The following is a 24,156-nucleotide window of genomic DNA, read 5'->3' as shown; positions in this document are numbered from 1 at the left end:
CTAGCAACAAGTGGATGTGAGGAAAGGAGGTTTTTATTCTCTGAGGGAAATATCTAAATAACACGTAGCTCAGGGAGAAATAAGAAAGTTATACATCAAAAAGTGAGGAACTAAATTACCCCCGTGAGCGCTAAATTCCAATGGCATGGGTACCTCCATGTCTGTACAAAACAGAAGGGAGCCTCCTTGGTACAGAAAGGACATTTTTTTTTTTTGAGGGGGTGATACAGAGTTTATTCAATTAGATTTTTCTGTTTACAACTGAGATCACATCTACATACTATATTGCTAGTCTACATGAGTACGTTATTTCTAACGAGTTTATTAGACTTACGATGAATGGGCTCAGTCATACAAAAACATGCACACACTGACACTGTTTTAAAACAGGAGTGCATACATCATACTCCTCCTATAAAGCCAGCTTTGATTAACAACCTCTAGTTTCAAAGATCTGTCTGCTTTTGAAGATGAACTAAGATACACACTGTATGATTCTAAAATCTATTTTAGCCATTTTGTACAGTTGCTCTCCTACTGGACTACAGTATATATGTTTTAAAAGGACACTAATGAGGGGCACCATCTGGTATTAACTTTAACCAGACAGCTGACTGCCTCCCCTCCCCCCAAAGACCTTTGGCCAAGAAGAAGAGAAACGTAGTGTGGTCTCTGGTGCTCGACCACCTGCACGTACAATCAGTGAGTAACTCACAAAAAGGGACTTGGACTCGAGGGTATAACATAAGGCACTTTGTTTTTAATTCTATCAGTTTCTTCAGAATTAAGGTCAGGGGTCCTCTGTTGATCTGAAGCCGTGCTGGCCGCAGCTGTGACCACAGACCCAGGAAGCCGTCAGAGGGCCACCGTCCTCAGTAGACTCCTCGCTGCGCTCTGCCCACCTGCCCACGTGCATTCCGACTTTTCGGTAAACTTCCCACAGCACGACCAGTGGGGGCGCCCCGGGTGGCCTTCGTGTCCGTGGCCCCAGCCTAGGTACCCACCTGCATGGTTCATAGAGGAGAGGGGAGAACCACCATTAGAGGAAAGTCCAGCGGTTACCACGGAAATTAATGCTCCTGGCGACATTCAGACTCATGGACGTGAAAACGTCTAATAAAAACCCGGCGAGAGGAACAAGCTATTCGACGCCTCTGTAGTCAGGAGAACTCTCAAGACTGATGACAGCACATCAATTCAGGTTAGCTGAAGTTCTAAGAAGAGTGTTATTTTAACACTCTGCTAACTCAAGGAGAAGAACTGGTTTGGATTTTAACTGTAACATAATCTAGATGAAAGGGAAGGGCAGAGTGGTGGAAATAAACAAAATAGATCCTGAAGTGTTTATATGAAAGTTTACAAGAGCCTATCTTAAGGCCCACCATTAGAGTAAGGACACCACAAAATACTGAAAATAATTAGATCTCTTGCCCACCCTCCCTTCCCCCAAGAAAAGAGCCAGACCTGGTTCAGTTAATTTATTCATCTGTTCTCCCATCCCTGCCTTGTTTGGAATTTCTGTAAGGTTTTAAAAGGAACGGAGCGGGTTTACATCTTTGATACTGCTCAGGCTGTTGGAAAGGGTACAGGCTGAACTCGAGCATTCTAGGAGAAGCACAGGGCTCCTAGGATTGGTGAAGTGTATCAAAACTAAAAAACTCAGCACTTTGCAGCTTGCCATTTCAGTTTCCAGAACGAAGAAGCTTTAAATGAAACTTTTAGAACTGTGATATATTTATATGCACAGACTACATTCCTAGAAACAAAGCCTAAGTCTGAAGACCCCGAAGCTGGTCGCTGTGGTAGTTGATCCCGCCGCCGGGAGACAGCAGCAGAGGGAGAGCGAGGGCTTTCAGGAGCGACTGGTTCTCCTTACCCGGCATGGTGCCTCCACGCGCGCAGCGAGCAGTCTTCTGGCCTCCGCTGGAGCAGAACGTGCAGCAGTGAAACACGCCTGGGTGTGAGCGGTGCCGTTTCCTCACGGTCACAGTGAATGGTGAGCCCTTCAGTGTTCAGACCTAAGAGCAAAGAACAGCACCTTGTGAGTCAACAGGGGTGTGCTGAGCATCACACGTAGTAAACGGAGTGTTAAGTCGCAGGGCCTGTCCCCGGAGGGACGAGGACAGCAGGAGGGAGACAGCGACTGGGGAACAGCAACCAGCTGGGCGCTGAGCTGCACGGGGCCAGATACAAATGCAGTGAGCGGGGAGTCAAGGAATCCGTGCTGCTCTCCCAGCATGCAGACCACCTGACACACTAGGAAACCCAACTGTGTTTTCACGTCACTGACCTTGGTCTCTATCTCCTCCATTCCTGAGCAAGCTTGGGTAACTATAGAGCACACAACCACAAGGTGAGGACATCTGTGGTCCCTTCTCCAATTTCTCAGCCACACCCCGCCTCCCCTCACATACTGAGCCAGCTCCTCTCCTTCCATCCCTCCATCCTGGACACAACTGTCTACCCATCTCCTCACTCTGGGTTGGTGAAGATAGATGAAAGGGAGGAAGGTTAAGAGCCTGTGGTTAATAATTCTCAGATTAGATACTCTCCTGCCTCTTTTCCTTCAAGGATAACTTCCATTCTCCAATTTCTACCCTATGTTAAACAGTAAATATTTAATAAGTGTTGCTATGTGCCTATCCCTGCACGAGAACCACACGTTCTGCAAAAGCACAAAGCAGAGAGGCTGGCACCTTAGAAGCCTTTCCAATGTTAAATCTCTTCCTTTAAAGAGTTTACAATCTATTTTAAAAACAACCTGGAGTTCAAAGCTATGGGTTCAAATTATGATTTTGCCACACAGGTACTGTGTATTGTGGCAAGTTTGTTTTCTCGGTCCAGTTGGATGATGATCCTTATGCCTCAGTGATTTGGAGGAAAAGTGAAATAATGTTTGTAAAAACACCTAACCCGGGCTTCCCTGGTGGCGCAGTGGTTGGGAGTCCGCCTGCCAATGCGGGGGACACGGGTTCGAGCCCTGGTCCGGGAGGATCCCACATGCTGCGGAGCGGCTGGGCCCGTGTGCCGCAACTACTGAGTCTCCGCGCCACAACTACTGAGCCTGCGCACCACGGCTACCAAAGCCCGCGTGCCTAGAGTCCAAGCTCCTCAATGGGAGAAGCCACTGCGATGAGAGGCCCGCGTACCACAATGAGGAGTAGCCCCCGCTCGCTGAAACTAGAGAAAGCCCGCGCACAGCAACGAAGACCCAACGCAGCCAAAATAAATAAATAAAATAAATTTATAAATAATAAAAAAAAATTTAAAACAACAACAACACCTAACTCGTCTGACATCCTGTAATTAGGCAAGCAGCAAGTGGCTATTGAATATGAGTCTTCCTAGGGCACAGACCACAAGCCTAACACATCGTGATGCTCTATGGTGTTTTATTGTCCCTGTCAGTGTTGATTTCTGGTTGGGGGAAACCTCTGACAGCTCGAATGTCAGCAGAGATTCTGCTGGACATGTTGAGTATTACCCAATTTTTAAAAATTCATAATCTCTAAACCAGAAAGTGTTACATGTATCTGTTACATGTATCTGTGGAGGTAACATAAGCATATACATATAAACAGAGTAGAGAATTATCTGGGCACATGGTTAGGCAGATGGATGACTGGTCAGTCAAGAAGAGAGGGCATAACTCTTCCAAGGTGTTCCAGTAAGTCCATGTCTGGTCATAGTCTGAAAAAGCTGGAAAATCCTGAGCTAGATTATACTGCTCGAATGTGTGTATGCTTGTCCGCTGGTAGATTGGCCCCTCTGTGATCAAGGCATCTTTCCCAAATTAAGAATTCCAACAAACTAACTGGGAGAATGATAAAATACAAGCACAACTGCCAGGAGGTAAAGTAGGGATAGAGAGTTCTTATGGTCACCAGCATCCTCTCGTAAGAATAAGAGCTGCAAAATCTGGGCCATTTCTAAAGTGAGGCGAAGTAAGAAAGAAGAGAATCCTGTTCAAGCCCTCTATACAGCTGATCCTGTGAGAAATGTCTCCACATCCTAAGATGACAAAACCCAGGGGGGCCAGGGTGAAAGGAGGTCAGGGAAGCACAGGTAAGGTCTCACTCACCTGCACGTGTTGTTCCTTGACACAGACGAACACAGTATAGATGCCAGGTTCCTTGGGGGTATAGGAAACGTAGTATGTCCCATCCTTGTTATCGTGGACCATCGTTTTGACTGGACTGGATGGAGGGGAGAGTTCAAAAATACCACTCATTCTCACAAGCCTGCTTCAGTTGCCCACTATTTTAGGATGTAAACTCTACACCAGTGGTCCCCAACCTTTTTGGCACCAGGGACTGGTTTCGTGGAAGACAATTTTTCCACGGATGGGGTGGCGGGGGGAGGGTTCAGGCGGTAATGCGAGCGATGGGGAGCAGCAGGGAACGGCAGATGAACCTTAGCTCGCTTGCCTGCCGCTCACCTCCTGCTGTGCGGCCCAGTTCCTAACGGGGTTGGGGACCCCTGCTCTAGACCATAAATCCACTATTAATTTTAAATGTCCCCCAAGCAGGATGTATCTTCTACTTGTCTCGGAAATTAATTTTACAACAGAAGGTAAGCAACATAAATGCTGATTTCATCTGATGTTCTGGTGAATTCCTTGAAAGCGTCACTGTGTTCTCTCCCGTCAGCTTCTGTAGTACCCTCCTGCTCTTCGTCCTCCCTCCTCTCTCCTCTAATTCCAGAGACGTATAACTTTGCTCCCAGCACAATTTAGTAGCAAAGTGAGGCTGAATTTTGAGAAGGGCGCCATTCAGTCTAACACGGAATATTTTTCAGTCTATTCGAAGCTTGGGATGAAGACAGTCCGAGGGGCAGATCAGACCTTTGGGAGAGAATTGAATACAGGCCTAAAACCCACACAAGGAAACACATCTGGTCCACTTGGTCCTATTGCACTTTTCAATGGCATCATGGGGAGGTAGGCTGGAACTACTGCCGTTACAGCCCCACTACTGCAAAGGACCTCGGGTTTCCAGTCACATCACCGCTCATTACCTGTGACGCCTGAGTGTATAATACAAACCTGTCTTTCTTATCTTTAGGGACTACTGCGACTTGAATGTTCTCTCCTCCCCTGCCCATGCTCTCTCCTGCTGCGTCCTTACAAATGACGGTGAAAGAGGCTGTCTGTTTCTCACGGGCTCTGTGGAGATCTGCGGAAGATAAACACTCCATCCTCACCTCAAAGGCCAACTTCGGTGACTGTATCCCCAGATCAGACACCATCTTGCTTTTTCTCTTTAGAACAAAAAGTTGTGTTTCCAGTTTCCTCCCTTTCTTTTCTCTCCCCGGCATACCTCTTGGGAGTCACTCCCGGTGAGCCTGCTTCTGTCTCAGCCAGCAGCTGCTCTTGGATCATATAGGATCCTGGACCTTAATTTCAGCCTTAAGGAAGCTTTGAAAATACTCAGGCTTGATGTATGTATTCAGAGAAAAATCCTCTGGACACTGTGAGAGAGGCTGGTAACCCCAAACTACCCTGAGCTGCAGATCCTGCTGGAAGAGGCAGGGGGTACAGGGTGACCACCTGGGACTCTTCATGCTGTGAAGTCCTCCACAGCGTGGTAGCTGTGCCATGGTGTTGGGGGCATATTCAATAGCTACAGCCTCTGGTCCAGAAGTCAGATGAAACAGCCTTCTTAACCTGGGGTTCGTGAACTACTGTGAGGCCTTATTAAGGGTCTAAGAATCTCCTGAAATTGTATGCCCAAATTAGTGGGTGTTTCTTGGGGAGAGATCATTCTCAAAGGGATCTGTGACCTCCGAACAGGTAAGAATTCCTGTGCCAGTTAGGATGACTCTAGAATAGAGTCTTCCTGTGAGGACTGATCTGTGAAATATATGTTTGATCAATGTGCTTCCTTCAGGAAGAGAACAATGTGGTCAAAAGAAATTGTTTTTCCCCTCTACTGACTGAAATGCCTATCATATTCCTTCAAGTGCCAACATGTGGCTTACATGAACCAAAAAGGGCATGGAAAAAAGCAAAGCATAATCCTGTCATCCTCACTCCTCAGAAACTCTCTTCAGAACTTGGTCCAAGCCATCCTCTCTGAACAGGCAGGATTCTGCCCTGCCCTGAGGTCTATGCTGTTATCTCCTATGGACACTGCCTCTGTCCTGTCATCTGAGAGAAACAGCATGATCCTTGAGTTCCTTGGTAGTTACTACTTTTCTCTACTGGAAAAGGGTCAAGCTTCACCCCTGTAGGGATCTTAACTGTACCCTGACCAGAACAAATCAGAAAGAAAAGGACAAGGGAGGGGTCAGCATCCATTGGATCCATATGTCTCTCTCCCTAGCTAAATGAAGGCCATGGCTGAAAAAGCCACATGTCTTTAACACCATGTCCTGTCCACTGTCCTCTCAATGCCAGTGGGAAATGCCTTCCTACCTTCCCCTTGAAGGACACATTTGGCTGGATCGACCTCTTTGGTACTGATGGCCCCATAAACTTCATAGCCACGGCACAGGCCTGCTTTCTCCTTAGGAGAGAAGGTGATCTTCTCGTTCACTCCAGGACGGGCACTATATGCCACTTTGTTCAACTCTGTGAGCCGTTCCATGACCACCCCTTTGGTGATGAGGATCTCCAGGTCGGAGCCACTGGTCAGCAAGCGCTCGGTGAACTCCACTCCGGTCCGCATGTCTGCCAGCAGCTGCCCCAGCTGTGCCTTCTGCAGCTGCAGGGAGGTTTCCTTCTGGATCCGGATGTCTTCCAGCTGCTTCAGCAGCTTGTCCCGATGCTCCTCGACGGCCCTGATGTAGCCCTCGGAGAAGGTGCGGACGTCGGCGGCCACGGCCTCCACCCGTTCCTGCAGGGCGCCGTTGGTCCCTCTGATCTGTGCCAGGGCCTTCTCCAGGGCCTCCACGTGGGGCTTGGTGCCTTTGAGGAGCTCCCGCACGGAGTCCCCGTGCTTGTGGACAGCGCTGCTGGTGAGCTCGCAGGGGTGCTCCCGGTGCTCCCCCACCACGCAGTCCCGGCACACGGGCTGGTCGCAGAGCTCGCAGAACCGTCTCAGCTCCTCCGCAGGGTGGGCAGGACACGGAATGGGTTTCCCCGTCTGGCTGTAGCCTTTCAGGTCTTTCAGGTCCACCATGGTATGGTAAGTCGTCTTCTTCTGCCGCCTAGGGGCAAACAGAGTCGGGAACGGGAAGTGAGGGGACAACTCTACTTGGGAAACAGTCCAGCAGTTTTAAGAGCACGGGCTCTGAAGTCCAACAAATCTGGGTTCGGTTCCTCATTCTAACCTCTTACTAACCACATGACCCTCTCGGATTCCAGTTCCTCTTCTGTACTGTGGGGATAATACCTACCTGAAAGGGCTGCTGTATAGGATTAAATGACAGTAGGCTAGGGCTCTCTGGCTCGGCACCTGACTTTGCCAGAGGTTGCAATGCTAAGGCTACATCCTGGAACTTTCCCCAAAGAATTAATTTGTCAAGTTTAGGCAAGAGCCACAGCCTACTCCTGCAGCAAGCTAGAGGGGAGAGCACAGTGGAGACCCAGCAGCAAGAGACCAGACCTGTGCCACATGGCACAGCAATAAACCTCAGGCAATTAAAAAGCAGCTAGCTGGCCACGACAGTCTCCCTCAGCTTCCACCTAACACTCTGGTAAAGCATTTCCTTTGACTAGTGCCTACGTCACCCAAAGCAGCAAGCTAGAATTTTCCTCAACAAGCGTCATCAACATTATTAGAGAGAGCAAAATCAGTGGTCAGTAAAATCAAACCTCTCTTTTAATTCCCCTTTTCTGTAGCCCTCTAGAGATTCAGGGAAATCCCTAGGAAACCATGGTAACTGTTCAGATTTTCCCCGTTAGCATTATAGCAACATCAAGCTTACATGCCTATTCCGGCACCAGAAGAGTGGCTGTAGACAAAATAGGGTCAGCTGTTTAGCTGGCAGCAAAGTAGTCATAATTACAAGTTAAAAATAGAAAGACCAAAGACTACTAACTTGTTCTGTTGGTGAGGCCAGAAAACACATGGAAGGCAGAACTTAAAAACTACGGTAGGTTAATCCTAAAACCTTGGCCATCTTACATTGTGATGTTCTGGAATGGGGGAAGGGGGTGTGAAAGGGACAAAGTGATTTATGTGACAAACTGTTCACCAAACACCCTAAAAGACATAATCTGCACCCCAATACGCACCTACCAGCCCACCTCACCAAGTTCCAGAGTAACACTAGGGTACAAGGCAAAGGCTGAGGTTGGGTCCCGCCAATCAGCACCTTATACTGGGAAGGCAGCAGAGATTAGTAGCAAGAGCATAGAAGGCAGTCAGAAGATCTGGATTTTAAATTCAGTTCTGTTATACACTACTTACCAGCTATGGGACCTTGGCAAATCACATATTGCTGAGCTTCAGTTTCCTCAAATAATAAATAGGAATGAAAACATTGCCTGCTTTTCTATGAGTTGCAAGGATCAAATGAGATCGAGGGCACGGGCTTTGTTATTAAACTCATTCACTTTCTCTAGCACCCAATACAATTATTCACTATACAAATGATTGATGATCCAAGGAAAGTGTAAAAGTGCTTTGTAAACTGAAAAGGACTCTGCAAACCTTTGATGCTATAATTATCATGGGTATTATATAAAGGCTGCAGGAGTTAACTACTGTTCTGGAATATCTGTAATCACACTGTATATTGCTCTCTGACCTTCCATGGAATTCAAGCTTTTCTTTCCATCTGCTCACCAAGGTTACTTCTCTGTCTTGACACCTCTTTGTACTCCGTTCTTAAGCCACACCAGGTGGGGTATCCCATCTTTACCTATGAGCCTGGCAGCAGAAGTGGCAGAGATTGGCTTTGCAGGTCTGACACCTCTTCTCCACTTCCCTGTCGCTGCACAGGTCACACACCAGGCCCTGGCCTTCCCCACGCAGACTCTCCAGCATCACATCATTCATGGCCAGGTGGTCTATGGTTAAAGCCTTCACTCCACCCATGGGCAGGTCCACCTGAGCATCACATACCGGACAGAGGATGCCAATCTGCGGCTGCAGAGTGCGTGGCTTGAGTTCCTGGAATACTGACCCCTCAGAGCTTGTGTCAGAGTCTCCCCCTCGGATGTCCACTACTGAGAAGGGTTCCAGCTGCTCCAGACAGGTGGTGCAAACTGTGCAAACAAGGCAAGAGCCTGGGGGCTTTGAAAAGCCCCATGCACAAAGGGCAGCGAGTCTTGCCTGAGTTTCCAGGTGTGGTCCCACTGGGGAGTTTGCCCACGACGCCCAGCAGCGGCTTCCTCTTTTCTGCCATATTCCCTACGTTTGTGCTCAGTATCAGAAAAGGCCCTGGGCAGTTCTATAATGAAGTAGTATGTGATTAGGCCCACCCAAAGAGAAAGCTTCCAAAACTTGAACAGAGACCATGGGGACTCTCCCTTTGGCAAATCAAAGGGCAAAAAGGAAGAAAAGGATTCCTCAAAGGAACCACCCACAGATCTCAGCAAGGTCCCCTCCTTTGCAAGGCATCCCATACCAGACACGCCCACGCCCTCCTCTGTCTCCCCAAATCCTCCTTCCCGGAAGCGCTTCCAGATTTAGGTCTCCAGCTAGTCCTGCTGTCGACTCCTGAACCCCTGCACCTCCATCACCCTCCACTACCAGCCCCCTCCCACCGCCCGCCCCACTGGTCCCGCGCCCGACACACGACAAGTGCCACCCTCGCCCCCGCGTGATGAGGTAGGGGGCGCCTCCCACTCCTTCCCTTCACTGGGCCCTCCGCGGAAGGCACGCGGCGGACGAGGGACCTGCAAGACCCCGCCGGCTCCTCGGTTGCCACCGCCTCCCCACCCTTAGGCCCAAGGTGCCCGACGGCCCTGGCCCCTCCTCGCACCAATCCCAGCCCGGGGCTACTCAGGCGAGCCCAATCACCGTCCGAGAGGGGCGGCCCTCGCCGCTGCGGGCCCCGCCACCCTCCAGAGTGACACCATCTGCATCCAATAAGCTTTGGAAATTCCACATCTTCGCCTGTCCTCTCCGGGGAGGGGCGGGATCAAACTAAGGGCCGGAGGCGGGGCGGCCTGAGGGCTTGGGCCTCGGAGGAGAAAGAGTAAAGCCGGGAGTGAGCGGCATAGTATAGCCAGCGTCACCATTTTCACGGCGACTGTCCCCCTCTCTACGGCTGTGGCGACCAGAGAGGCCAGAGTACCACTTAAAAAGCCGCGCTGTTGTGTCACGGGAACGGCCTCCTTTGCTCCCTCGGATTGGTCCCACCAACCCAGCCTCCGCCCTCTCATTGGTGGGTGGCGCTGTCAGGTGGTCCCGAGCTCTGCCAAGGGCTTGCTGGGAGTTGAAGCAGGAGATTTCCTGGTTCCCGAGCCCTCGGGGCCCGCGACTGGCGTTTTTTCCTCGGAGCGGCTGAGAACCTGCGAGTTCCCCTCTGGGCCTCCCAGCGTATCTTAGTTAAGGCGTCCCCGAGGCCTAGCGTGCTGGTTACCAGAGCTTCTAGAAGCGGCTTGCCGGCTCCTGGCATTTTCCGGGCCAGACTGGTTCTGAGGACGCGTCAGGGAGACCGTTGGACCCAGGTCTAGCGTTGCCTTCGTTCGGCCAGCGCCCGGGAGCTCGACTCCAGATTCCCTGGGGCTGGAGAAGCCGTTGTTTCGTCCGTCGGGGCCAGAGGTGCAGATGACTAAGGGGTTGTTTGTCATCCAGAATTCTACAGTTTTGTGTAAGAGAAGCAGGGCAAGTTTGTCCGCTGTTTTTCTCAATCAGGGGCGGCCCGTGACCGGTCACAATGGAATAGTGGAAGATGTCAAAGAGGGATAAGTCCTTTGTGGGCTCACAAATTAATGGGAAGATGAACACATCAGGCATTCTTTCCTTCACAGTTTCTTTGTCTTCTTATAGTGTCCTTACGAGGAGTCTCCTGATTTGGCCTTATGGGGGATTTGCTACACCTGGGCTCTAGGACCTGTATCTCTAGAATTACCGAAATGGTTACACTCTGGCTCCTTACCCTCCACTTGTTCTCCTTATCTTAAGCCCGTGTAGGATGTCTGGTTATCTATCTCACTGCTTTGTTAATGACTTTCCCTACTTGATCTGGACCCAATGGGCAACTGTCTCATTGATGTCTTCATTATCCATTTCGTGCTGTAGGCACAGAGCCTGGAGCCTAAGCTTTAAGAAATATAGAATCTGAAACAAACGAACAAAAACTTGACTCTGAAATATGAAAAGAAACTATAAAATAAAAATTGAAATGTTTGACCATATCTAAAATATAACATGTCAGTGAGTCAAATGCCACTTTTATATGTAAATTACATGTAATTTCCAAAAGTAAGCATGCCTACAAAGGTCTTAAAATAGTCCTTACCTAGATTTCTTCAGCTTCTTGCTCTTCTCCATACCTACTGGCTCAGAATCTGCTTTCTCCTCTCCAGTATGCTGGGATGAGTCACAAAAACTGTGCAGACTTGGGTTTGCTATATATTCTTGCTCTGAACTTCACCTCAACCCTCCCTGATGCCCGGTCATGGTTTGCTTCATCTCTTATTCATGCTCTATCATATTTCCCATGGTAGATGTTCCAAGCTTCTCTTGTTTAAGAAGTGCTTTATAATTTACATGTTTATTATCTTACTTAATCTTTTAACAACTCTCTGAGAAAAGTCTCACGTTTGGTGGCCAGCCCAAGGTAACACATCTGAGACTTGAACTCTGTCTTATGACGCCATGTTTAAGATTCTAGCCCAACCACCTCTCTACCCTTTTCTTTCCCAGCTTCTTAAGCATTGAATCCTTTATATACTCAGCAGGTAACTGCCTTTAATTGAGTAAGAAAAGCAACTCCCTCTCTTTTTACTAAAAATATCCATGATTCAAAACACCTCCTTTCAGACCTCTCCTGACTGCTTTTCTTCTATTCCAAGTTTAACCCCACAGGACTCTTGCTCTTGATTCCAACCTTTCCTGCTTTCTCAAAACCTTACTATTCCTACATTTTCAGTCAATCCTTTACTCGCATGTTCTTCTACCAAATCCTCCCTTGACTAGGCTGCCTGTCAACTTACCTTTGTGACTCTCACCACTACATTTCAGAAGAGTAATCTCACTTTCTGCTTTCATCATGGTCTTCTCATTATCACTATCGCCACCCATTTTTTTCCTCCCCCAAATAAACTAACTCCTCTTTCCTGTTGAGATTTCTCTTGTGGATCACAAGTGACCGTGTCACTGGCCTTTTCTCACTACAGTCTCTTTAGTATTCACCATTGTTATGTACTTCTTCATCCTTAAAACTTGCTTTCCCCCTGCCTTCTGAAATACTCTCCTGGCCTTCTGGTCTCCTGGACTGCTTCTCACGTTCTCCTTCCTCACTAGTTCCCCTTCCTCCACTTTACCTTTTCTTCTTATGCAGATGATCCTCAGATTCACACTTTCAGTGCTGACCTCTCTCCTGAGCTTTGGTCACAGCCATCTGTTACAAACCTGTGCTCAAATGTGGCCCCATCACCTTAAGCCCTGCATATCTTAAACTTCATTGAGCTTCTTTATTCACCAAACTATGCTCTTTGAATTTTCCTATTTTATTCTCTCAAGCATATCATCCTTCTCCCTTCCCTCCAACTTGAAATCTTATAGTGCTCTTGGCCTCCTTTCTCTTTTTCGATATCCAGGCAGATACCAGTTGTTTTCCATCCCCACTGCCAATACCTTAACTGTGTAGAATTTTCTGATGATAAGGACATTATCACCCTTACTTCAAGTATTAGACTAGCCTCTGAATTATTCCTGCCCTCCATTTTTTCTCAGTTGAATTTATACAGTTTTTCCAAATTAATTGTAAAAATATGATACAAATCAGTCCATTCTAAAAGCTTCAGTAGCTCCCAATCCCCATAGGATAAAATCTGGATTCCTTAATAGATCCATAAAACTTGCCTTTTAGTTTACCTAAACATTGTCAAGAACACTTCTTGGCCTTATCCAATTTTGTCTTCAGAATTCTTCCACCTTTATTATTTAAATGTACCTTCTCTTTTTCTTTTTTTTTAATTAATTTTTATTGGAGTATAGTTGCTTTACAATGTTGTGTTAGTTTCTACTGTACAGCAAAGTGAATCAGCTATACGTATACATATATCCCCTCTTTTTCGGCTTTCCCATTTAGGTCACCACAGAGCATCGAGTAGAGTTCCCTGTGCTATACAGTAGGTTCTCATTAGTTATCTATTTTATACATACTATCATTAGTATGTGTATGTCAATCCCAATCTCCCAATTCTCCCACTTCTTTTTTTTAATTACTTTTTCTTTTTCTTTTTTTTATTGAAGTATAGTTGTTTTACAACGTTGTGTTAAATTCTGCTGTAGAGCAAAGTGATTCAGTTATACATGTATATACATTCTTTTCCATTATGGTTTATCACAGGATATTGAATATAGTTCCCTGTGTTATACAGTAGGAACTTGTTGTTTATCCATTCTACATATAATAGCTTACATCTGCTAACCTCAATCTCCCACTCCATCCCTCCCCATCCCTCCCCAACCCATCCTTCCCCTTGGCAACCACAAGTCTGTTCTTTATGTCTGTGAGTCTGTTTGTGTTTCGTAGATAGGTTCATTTGTGTCATATTTTAGATTCCACATATAAGTGATATCATATGGTATTTGTCTTTCTCTGTCTGACTTACTTCACTTAGTATGATAATCTCTAGTTCCATCCATGTTGCTGCAGATGGCATTATTTTGTTCTTTTGTATGGCTGAGTAGTATTCCATTGCATTATATATATGTACTGCATCTTCTTTATCCATTCATCTGTCAGTGGACATTTAGGTTGTTTCCATGTCTTGGTTATTGTGAACAGTGCTGCTGTGAACATAGGGGTGCATGTATCTTTTTGCATTATAGTTTTGTCTGGATATATGCCCAGGAGTAGGATTACTGGATCATATGGTAATTCTATGTTTAGTTTTTTGAGGAACCTCCATTCTGTTTTTCCATAGTGGCTGCACCAACTTACATTTCCACCAACAGTATAAGAGCATTCTCTTTTCTCCACACCCTCTTCAGCATTTGTTATTTGTAGACTTTTTAACGATGGCCATTCTGACCAGTGTGAGGTGTTACCTCATTGTAGTTTTGATTTGCATTTATCTAATAATTAGCAGTGTTGAATATCTTTTCATGTGCCTATTGGCCATTTTCTTCTTTGGAGAAATGTTTATTTAGGTCTTCTGCCCATCTTTTGATTGGGTTGTTTGTTTTTTGTTGTTGTTGAGTTGTATGAGCTGTTTGTATACTTTGGAAATTACAGAGATTTGGAAATCTCTTGTCTGTTGCATCATTTGCAAATATTTTCTCCCATTCCGTAGGTTGTCTTTTCATTTTGTTCATGGTTTCCTTTGCTGTGCAAAAGCTTGTAAGTTTGATTAGGTCCCATTTGTTTATTTTTGTTTTTATTTCTATTGCCTTGGGAGACTGACCTAAGAAAACGTTGGTATGATTTATGTCAGAGAATGTTTTGCCTATGATCTCTTCTAGGAGTTTTAAGGTGTCATGTCTTATTTTTAAGTCTTTAAGCCATTTTGAGTTTATTTTTGTATATGGTGTGAGGGTATGTTCTAACTTCATTGATTTTCACATGGCTGTCCAACTTTCCCAACACCACTTGCTGAAGAGACTTTTTCCCATTGTGTATTCTTGCCTCCTTTGTTGAAGATTAATTGACTGTAGGTGTGTGGGTTTATTTCTGAGCTCTCTATTCTGTTCCATTGATCCATATGTCTGTTTTTGTGCCAGTACCATGCTGTTTTGATTATTGTAGCTTTGTAGTATGGTCTGAAGTCTGGGAGGGTTATGCCTCCAGCTTTGTTCTTTTTCCTTAGGATTGCTTTGGCAATTCTGGGTCTTTTATAGTTCCATATAAATTTTAGGATTATTTGTTCTAGTTCTGTGAAAAATGTCATGGGTAATTTGATAGGGATTGCATTAAATCTGTAGATTGCTTTGGCTAGTATGGCCATTTTAACAATATTAATTCTTCACATCCAAGAGCATGGGATATCTTTCCATTTCTTTGAATCATCTTCAGTTTCCTGTATTAATGTTTTATGGTTCTCAGCATATAAGTCTTTCACTTCCTTGGTCAGGTTTATTCCTAAGTATTTAATTTTTTTTTTGGTGCCATTTTAAAAGGTATTGTTTTTTTACATTCCCTTTCTGATATTTCATTGTTAGTGTAAAGAAATGCAACCAATTTCTGAAACATACCCTTCCTTCTATGTTATGCTGCTTCACACTACTTCTGTGAAACTTTCCCTGTTATTTCAGAGCTCCAGATTTGACTCCAATAGCTCTTCTGCCTATACTTTTCACTTTTCAGTTTGTGCTACATTCTGGTATTAAACGTTTTTATTTATTATGCGTGTATTGATATATGTATATATGTATACATATATATACACATACACACATACATTCTTTGTCTATTGAGATGAAAAACCCTTGGCAACCAATCCTGTGCCTACACAGTAGACGTCTAAAAAAGACTTATTAGTGATGAGGCAAATAAATGATCTCAAAGTAGAACAAATGGGATGACCTGCAACCAAGAGTTTTGTGGATAATGCAGACCATAAGTGATATGGGGTGAGATTAAGGGAGAGGATTATTTAAGGATTCTACTTTCCCAGAATTAGTTTTTTGTTCCATGCTCACATACTGCTTCATCTTTCTGGGGACCCCAGGCAGAAAATAGTTACAGGGAAGTGCAGAGTCATGGGATCAGAGGAACAGGACTGATGTAAGTGACCAGGTCCATTAAGGTGTCTAAGGAGTTTCAGCCCAATCCTGTAGCCCAAGACAGGGAATGTACCAAAGACAAGAAGACGAGGAAGGGAAGATGACCCATCAGGAAACCAGGCAGGTCTGGATTAGACAGTATGCCTGATCATCACCACCAGCCATGGAGTGAATGTATAGAAAGTGAACCAGAGAGCCATGTCAGACTTATCTTTCAACATTATAGCTGTTTCTGTCACTCACCATCCTTCCTCCTTCCTTATTTCAGAGCAAGGACAGTCCTTTCTCCTAAGATCTGTGTTCTGAAGCCCAGTCTCAACTGCCTCCTCCTCTCTCTTCATACTTTCTTTTTTTTTTTTAATTAAATTTAATTTTCTAGCTTCATTGAGATATATTTGACATATAATATTGTATAAGTTTAAGGTATACAACTTGTTGATTTGATACATTTATGTATTACAAAATGATTACCAACATAGCTTAGCTAATACCTGCATCATACCACATAATTAGCATTTCTTTTTTGTGGTGAGAACATTTGAGATCCACTCTCTTAGCAACTTTCAAGTATACAACACACTATTGTTAACTGTAGTCACCATGCTGTACATTAGATCCCCAGAACTTATTCCTCTTATAACTGGAAGTTTGTACATTTGATCACCATCTCCTATTTTCCCCTGCCACCTACCCCTAGTAACTACCATTCTAGTCTGTTTCTATGAGTTTGGCTTTTTCAGATTCCACATGTAAGTGATATCATACTTTCTGGTGGATTTTTCTTTCAGCTCATACCCATGCTTCACTCTGTTCTTCTGCCCTACAACTTGTCTTGAGCTCCTGATTTTGCTCTGCCTCTTAAAAAGAATAGTCTACACTTGTTTCTCTAATTCTTCTCCTCACATTTTACTCCTAAACAGTACAGTCTGGCTTTTCCTCTCACCGTTCCCTGAAATTGCTGTTGCCGAAGTCTCTCATAACTTCCCACTTGCTGTATCCAGTGGATACTTTTCAGTTATTATCTATAGAATTTGCTATAGCTTTTGACACTGACAATTTCTTCTTGAAACTTTCCCGTTTGGTTGCTATAACACTCTTCTTGATCTTCTCTCCTCTTCCTGCCCCTCTAATCACTCCTTTTCTTTCTCCCTGCGGTGTACTACTTCCTCTATGTGGCTTTTAAATGTTGTTATTTCCCAGGGCCCTTTAGCCGCCTTCCACCCTTTAAAAAAAACAAAACAAAACTTTTCATCCTCCTCCCTTGGTTGGTGTGGGATTTGGAGGTGAAAGCACCACCCCACTGCAGGGAGCAGCTCCCTCCCTGCTCTTCCTGCTTTACTTCAAATTCTTATCATACTTTGTTTGGATTACGAATTAGTGTCCCTATTTCCAATCCATTCGCTATAATCCTGTTAGAGATCTTTCTGAAACTACATTTTGATCATGATCTTCAGTGGCTATTCAGTACCTTCATTTATTCATCAAATATCATTTAAGCACCTGGAATATGTTTTCCCCAAATGTCTTCGTGGCTTGCTCTCCACTAGAATAATCAATTCTGTGAAGGGAGGGACTTTTGACTCTGTGCCAGGATTTATCATTGTGTAGAACAAGCAAAAATCCCTGCTCTCATGCAGATTATCTTCTAGTAGGGGCTTGACTCTACCTCTGCCAGCCCAGCCAAGTTCATTTCTTGCACTGCCCCACCCTGACCCCAGCATGCACCCTGAGCTTCTGCCTCTTTTATGATTGTACAAGCTACTTGCTCTGCTTAGGACACCCTGATCATTCTCCTTGCCTAGTTAATTCCTACCCATTGGTCAAAGCTCAGTTTTCAGACATCAGCTTCTCTAGGAATCCTTCATTGATCAAGTCTTTATTATGTGCTGCTCTATGTGCTACCTGTGGTACTCTGTGATGACCTCTAATAAGTCTTTAACATTCTGCATTTCAATTTTATACTTGCTTGTCTGTTTCTGCCCTCTGCCCTCACTACACCCCATCCCTCCCACACTTAAGAGCAAGGAACAGGGTTTTATTTCTGCATTCTGAACATTGGGCACATGTCTCAAACATAGTATGGTTTAATAAATGTTCCATACGTGAATAAATGGCCTAGATTCATGTTTATTTTCTAAGAAACTGATCATAATGATAGGATAGATGACTGGAGAAATTCATTGTTTATTTCAGTAGGTCATTTTTGCTTTCTGATTTTTTTTTTTCCAAGAGCCTGAGTCTTTAGTGCCATCTAGTGGAAGTAGCTGCGATAAAAAGCTATGCTACTGGTAAAGCTTGGACAGTGCACGCTGTTCTATCTTGTTTATTTTGAACAGAGACATAGAAGGTAGAACTTGGTCTAATTGCATTATTGACGCTTTGATTTACATCTAGAAATTCACTGTACCCTGAGATGATTCTAATTGTGAGATCTAGCAAGTATAAATACTCCCTTATAATGGATATTTTCTGATAAATGGGAAACTCCTCAACTTTGAGGTGTACGATGCAATGGCTAGAATGATCTGAGCTTTGAGGCTCTCCTTGTGTAACTGCTTTTAGGTCAGACTGGAAGTAAACAAGAACTAAGTTCCATTATTACTTAACTACCTACCTTTTCAGAAAAAAAAATTTTCGCTGTCTTATCCAAGATCTTCTGGCTCTTCTCACTTGACTCCTAATCATCTGACCAAATTCTCTGCCATGACCCCAGACATTCTATAGTTGTTGTAGTCAGGGAGCTGCACCCAATCTTAATTGGTTTGGCATGAACACTAACTATTCTTAGACTATTTATACATTATTGCACACTCTATTCATATCTTTGTGTAAATTCCTTTGCTATATTTATCATGTAATAAAACTCATTAACCTTTTAAAAAGCATCTGATACATTATATTAAACAAATTAATGTGGATAAATGCTTTGTGATCATATCTCATATAAATTTATCTTCTATATAAAATATACATGATTAAATTAAATCAGTAATAATATAAAGAAAATGGCACATTTGGAGATTGGTGATGATTCTTGTGATTCAAATTAGAGCAGCAGTTGTGGAGTGCTCAGTCTGTTATATTAGAGAATGGATCATAAAAGTCATGCTTTGCACTCTTTATAATGTTGCATTATAATTTAACATATGCTATTTTTTTTCCTCTTAGGATTCTTTTGTGATTTATATTTAATGAGCATGTCAATTTCCAAGATTAATCATGAAAATTTTGATTTGGAAGAGACCCTTTGTTTGGAATATGTTTGCCCTAGATATCTTCATGGCTTATTCTCTACCAAAATGGTAAGTCTTTGAGGGCAAGGACTATTGTCTATTAAATTCTATGTCTATCCACAGTATCTAGATGCATGCCTGTCCCATAGTTGGAGCCCAATAATTATTTATTGAATGGACGTATGAGAAAATTGAGGCATGGCTAAGTAAAGACATTGGCTTAAGGTCACACAAGAAGTTAGTGGTAGAACTGGGCAAGAATCCATGTTTTCTGACTCCTACTCTTTTGAGTGATTCAATACAACACCTCGTCTCTAATCGGTGCTGCTTTTAAACCAGGCCCCTGGGTCCCCTGCCCTGGGTCCTTTGCTTTGAAAGGACCCACTGTGGCCCTTCTCCAGTTACATCCCTTCCCAGGGGCCAAGATATTCTAAGAGTACATCTCCCCACTACTCTCCATCCCGCCCCACCGCCCATTGACACACACACATTCCAGAGGATACTCTAGCTACCAGGGATTCTTTTTTTTTTTTTTTTAACATCTTTATTGGAGTATAATTGCTTTACAATGGTATGTTAGTTTCTGCTTTATAACAAAGTGAATCAGTTATACATATGTTCCCATATCTCTTCCCTCTTGCGTCTCCCACCCTTCCTATCCCACCCCTCTAGGTGGTCACAAACCACCTAGCTGATCTCCTTGTGCTATGCGGCTGCTTCCCACTAGCTATCTATTTTACGTTTGGTAGTGTATATATGTCCACGCCACTCTCTCACTTTGTAACAGCTTACCCTTCCCCCTCCCCATATCCTCAAGTCCATTCTCTAGTAGGTCTGTGTCTTTATTCCCGTCTTACCCCTAGGTTCTTCATGACCTTTTTTTTTTTTTTCTTAGATTCCATATATATGTGTTAGCATACGGTATTTGTTTTTCTCTTTCTGACTTACTTCACTCTGTATGACAGACTCTAGGTCCATCCACCTCACTATAAATAACTCAATTTCGTTTCTTTTTATGGCTGAGTAATATTCCATTGTATATATGTGCCACATCTTCTTTATCCATTCATATGTTGATGGACACTTAGGTTGCTTCCATGTCCTGGCTATTGTAAATAGAGCTGCAATGAACATTGTGGTACATGACTCTTTTTGAATTATGGTTTTCTCAGGATATATGCCCAGTAGTGGGATTGCTGGGTCATATGGTAATTCTATTTTTAGTTTTTTAAGGAACCTCCATACTGTTCTCCATAGAGGCTGTATCAATTTACATTCCCGCCAACAGTGCAATTCCCTGACAGATAGCTAGAAGCCCACTTCCAGGGCCTGTGCTGGCTCTTCTTCGGTTATAGACAGGATAAGTGTGCCCACACCTAGGCCTCAGGAGTGGTGAAGGCCAGCTGTTGTGGGTGGTGGAGCTTGATCAAGTTTGTTGGGATAGCCACACAAATGTGTGTGAGGCCCCTCTGTTGGGTGGAAGCAGAAGAACAGATCATGGGCTGTTCGCGCCTGTTTCTCCTCTTGCTCATGGTCCCTCAAATGTTAGGGGCAGGCCTACCTCCATAATAAATCTGGTTCTCCCCACATATTAAATGTCATTTAAACCAGCACTAAGTGAATACCTGTATTGTGCCAGACGCTGCGCTAGGCATTTTCATATGTATTTTCTCATTTATGTGTTACCCTTAGGAAGACTCAGAAGTGACTTGCCTAAGGACCCACAGCTGACTAGGTGCAGAGCTAAATGCATAGCAGTATCTTCAGGAAGAGTTAAATGCTCTATACGTAACAAGACATACACACGCATGTGTATATAATGTAATATATACATAATTATATATTTTACATATAAATTATATAAAAATGTATATATATCATATATATGCACGTGTATGTATGTGTCTGGGGGCGTGTGTGTGTTACATACATACATATATACGTTGTGTGTATATAGATTTTTTTTCATTGATAAAATAATGTTTGATAAAAACACGTGAACAATTTAAGAAAGTGTAAGTAAATAGTAAATCTCCCATGCCACACCTTGAGTCAGAGACAACCAATTAACTTTCCTGTTGTGGTTGTTGTTAAAGATACTCATATATTTTAAAACTCACCACCAACAATTTTTGAACTTTTTTTATTTGGGCATCTTTAGATATAAGCTGTGTACAAGTGGAGAGAAAAGTATAACACAGCCCCAAGTACCCATCATTCAGCTTCACCAGTTAATGGCATTCTGTCATTCTTATATATTTCTCCAACTTTTATTATCATTTTTCTTTGTTGGAGTATTTTAAATCAAATCCCAGGTAATCATGCCATTTTATTAAATTATATTAAGATACTTATTTGAAAAGGTTTAGATATAAAGATGGAAAAATTTTGACTTTTCATGTAGACTTTTTAGTTTTAAAAATGCCATATAGGGCTTCCCTGGTGGCGCAGTGGTTAAGAATCCGCCTGCCAATGCAGGGGACATGGGTTCGAGCCCTGGTCCGGGAAGATCCCACATGCCGCGGAGCAACTAAGCCCGTGCGCCACAGCTACTGAGCCCACGTGCCACAACTACTGAAGCCCTCGCGCCTAGAGCCCGTGCTCCACAACAAGAGAAGCCACCGCAATGAGAAGCCTGCGCACCGCAACAAAGAGTAGCCCCCGCTCGCCACAACTAGAGAAAAGCCCGCATACAGCAACGAAGACCCAACAGAGCCAAAAATAAAATAAATGAATTTATTTAAAAAAATAATAATTAAAAAAAAATGCCATATACAGTTAAATACCAGTTTTATATATTTATTTTTAAATTTCTTCCTTTATTTGAAAGAGGACTCAGATGGGAGTTAAACATTTAATAATGATTTTTGTAACTATAAATAAAGCTTACATGATATGTGTGCCTTCTGCTTTATGTCATGCTCTTTTCTTTGCAGGATTCTGTGGGACTGCCCTTTTATTTTGTTATAATTGGTCCACTTTATGGTTTTTTCCTTTCCCTTCATTTGGAAGAGCTGTTAGAAATGGTAAGCAAATAAATGCTTTTTTTCCTCATTTCTGTGAGTGATAGAACTTGAAAGTGATGAATATGAAAAGGCAGACTGATTTAACATAGTGCCTTTTCTAATTCAAATGACAGCTAACTTTTCTGAGCTAAAGTGTACCCACATCTTGGCAATAGCATTTAGAGCATGAGTAGATTATAATGTTTCATGGCATACAGAGAGGTCTGTACATTAGTTCCAGGAATGTTGCTGGGAAATATAAATAAATAATGTTTCTAGTTGCAAGGAAATATAAATAATCCCCACCAACTGAGGCAAAGCCTAGTTATTTATTTCCATAATGACAAAAATTACTTTTATTTTAAGTACCTATTTTCTAGATAGCATTTAAATCTGCTGTGCATTTTAATAAATTCTTCATTTTCTTGCACAGTGTACAGGACTTGAAAGCTTTTTCTCCTGTTATTAATGAGGAGTACACCTAATATTAATGAGGTATTTTCAGGAAACTGGTGTGATAAATTCCTTCTATTCTTCAGTATTCCATGCCTCTCTTTTAGACAGAGTCCCATAAAAAAAATCTTTGGAGTGATACTGTCTGGAGGGCTGGACTGGGGAGGGGACTCTCTGGCAAGATGCTCCTGAATATCTATGTGAGAGGAGCTGAGAGCCAGCAATCTGGGTGGAAAGAAGATTCAAAAGGTTGTTTGGAAGCTGCAGTTGCAGAGCAAAACACTTTCTCCTTATATATGTATCCAGTGTGGCTTGGTGCTGCCACTGCTTTAGACTTACGCTATCCAGTATGGGAGCCACTAGGTATAAATGGCTTTTGAGCACTTGAAATGTTGTTAATATAAATTAGAAATGGTGTAAGTGTAAAATACGTGCTGGTTTTCAAAGATTTATTATGAAAAAAATGTAAAATATCTCATTTAATAATATTTTATCTTGATTGCACATTAAAATGTTATATAATATATTTTTAAAATATAGACTATTTTTTAGAGTAGTTTTAGATTCACAGAAAAATTGAGCAAAAAATGTGGAGAGTTCTATATGTCCCCCCCACCGCCAGCCTCCATCACCATCAACACCCTGCACTAGGGAGTTAACACTTGTTATAACTGATTAGTTATAATTGATACAAATTATCACCCAAAGTCCATATTTACATTAGGGTTTACTCTTGGTGCTGTACATTCTATAGGTTTTGACAAATGTATAATGACATGTATCCACTATTATAGTATCATACAGAATAGTTTCACTGTGCTCCACTTGTTTATCTCTTCTCCCCAAACCGCTAACAACCCCTGATCTTTTTGTCTATAGTCTTGCCCTTTCCAGAAAGTCATACAGTGAGTAGCCTTTTCAGATTGGCTTCTTTCACTTAATAATATTCATTTAAAATTCTTCCACGTCTTCATGGCTTGATAGCTCATTTCTTTTTAGCGCCGAATAACATTCCAATGTATGAATGTACTACAGTTCATTTATCTAAAAGTGATAATATTTTAATTAAAATCTATTAAATAAAATCTATTATTAAATTTATTTTCACTTGTTTCTTTTTTACTTTTTAAATGTGGCTTCTAAAATAAAATTACATAGACTGCTCACATTAAATTTCTACTGGACAGCACTGCTCTAGACTGTGGTAAAAGTGTTACTGGTAGAGTTTTTCTTCAGTACAACATTCTCATTCAAACACCTGTCTAAGTTTCTCTGCCTCCTACGAAGAGCATTCTCATTCTCCAGCACTTGCCTTGATTAGGTCCCTCTGTTGCCCCCAAACTACTTGGGATTGCAATGCTCCTCCCCTAACCCCTCCCAACAGGGACTTATGTTATTTAATTCATTTTGTCAGGACCAGATGATAATCGACTTATTAGGTCTTTTACCACCATACTAGGTTCTCTGGAGTGTATAAATACGGGGTCTATGGCCAAGTGGCTTACAATAAAAAAACATTTTCTTAGAATAACTGAAATAAAACATTAGGAGTTAACAACTTTTTTGTTAGAAATCTTAGAGTTTATCTTACTTTAATTTATATAAGTGATTCATATAATAATATTGTTTCTAAAAACTAATTGAAATAGGAGTTTATAATCTGATTTATTC

General features: G+C 43.0%; 1 protein-coding gene and 1 long non-coding RNA gene across 2 annotated transcripts; one reads left to right on the top strand and one right to left on the bottom strand.

The window, feature by feature from the left end:
* Nucleotides 1-740: 740 nt before the first annotated feature.
* TRIM45 (tripartite motif containing 45) lies at nucleotides 741-9,602 on the bottom strand. Its single transcript, XM_061186110.1, is given in 7 exon segments — nucleotides 741-1,004; nucleotides 1,877-2,003; nucleotides 4,082-4,196; nucleotides 5,045-5,174; nucleotides 6,416-7,149; nucleotides 8,809-9,156; nucleotides 9,158-9,602. Coding segments are annotated over 7 exon segments (1,740 nt in total). The 5' UTR covers nucleotides 9,295-9,602; the 3' UTR covers nucleotides 741-855.
* Nucleotides 9,603-10,333: 731 nt separating this feature from the next.
* On the top strand, nucleotides 10,334-22,047 carry LOC133088259 (uncharacterized). The gene is made up of 3 exons (XR_009700504.1): nucleotides 10,334-10,707; nucleotides 18,963-19,096; nucleotides 21,964-22,047. It is a non-coding gene; the product is annotated as an uncharacterized LOC133088259 (long non-coding RNA).
* The last annotated feature ends 2,109 nt before the right edge of the window (nucleotides 22,048-24,156 follow it).

Source organism: Eubalaena glacialis, chromosome 3 (genome assembly GCF_028564815.1).
Source record: "Eubalaena glacialis isolate mEubGla1 chromosome 3, mEubGla1.1.hap2.+ XY, whole genome shotgun sequence".
NCBI lineage: Eukaryota > Metazoa > Chordata > Mammalia > Artiodactyla > Balaenidae > Eubalaena > Eubalaena glacialis.
This window is presented reverse-complemented; position numbering and strand designations above follow the sequence as displayed.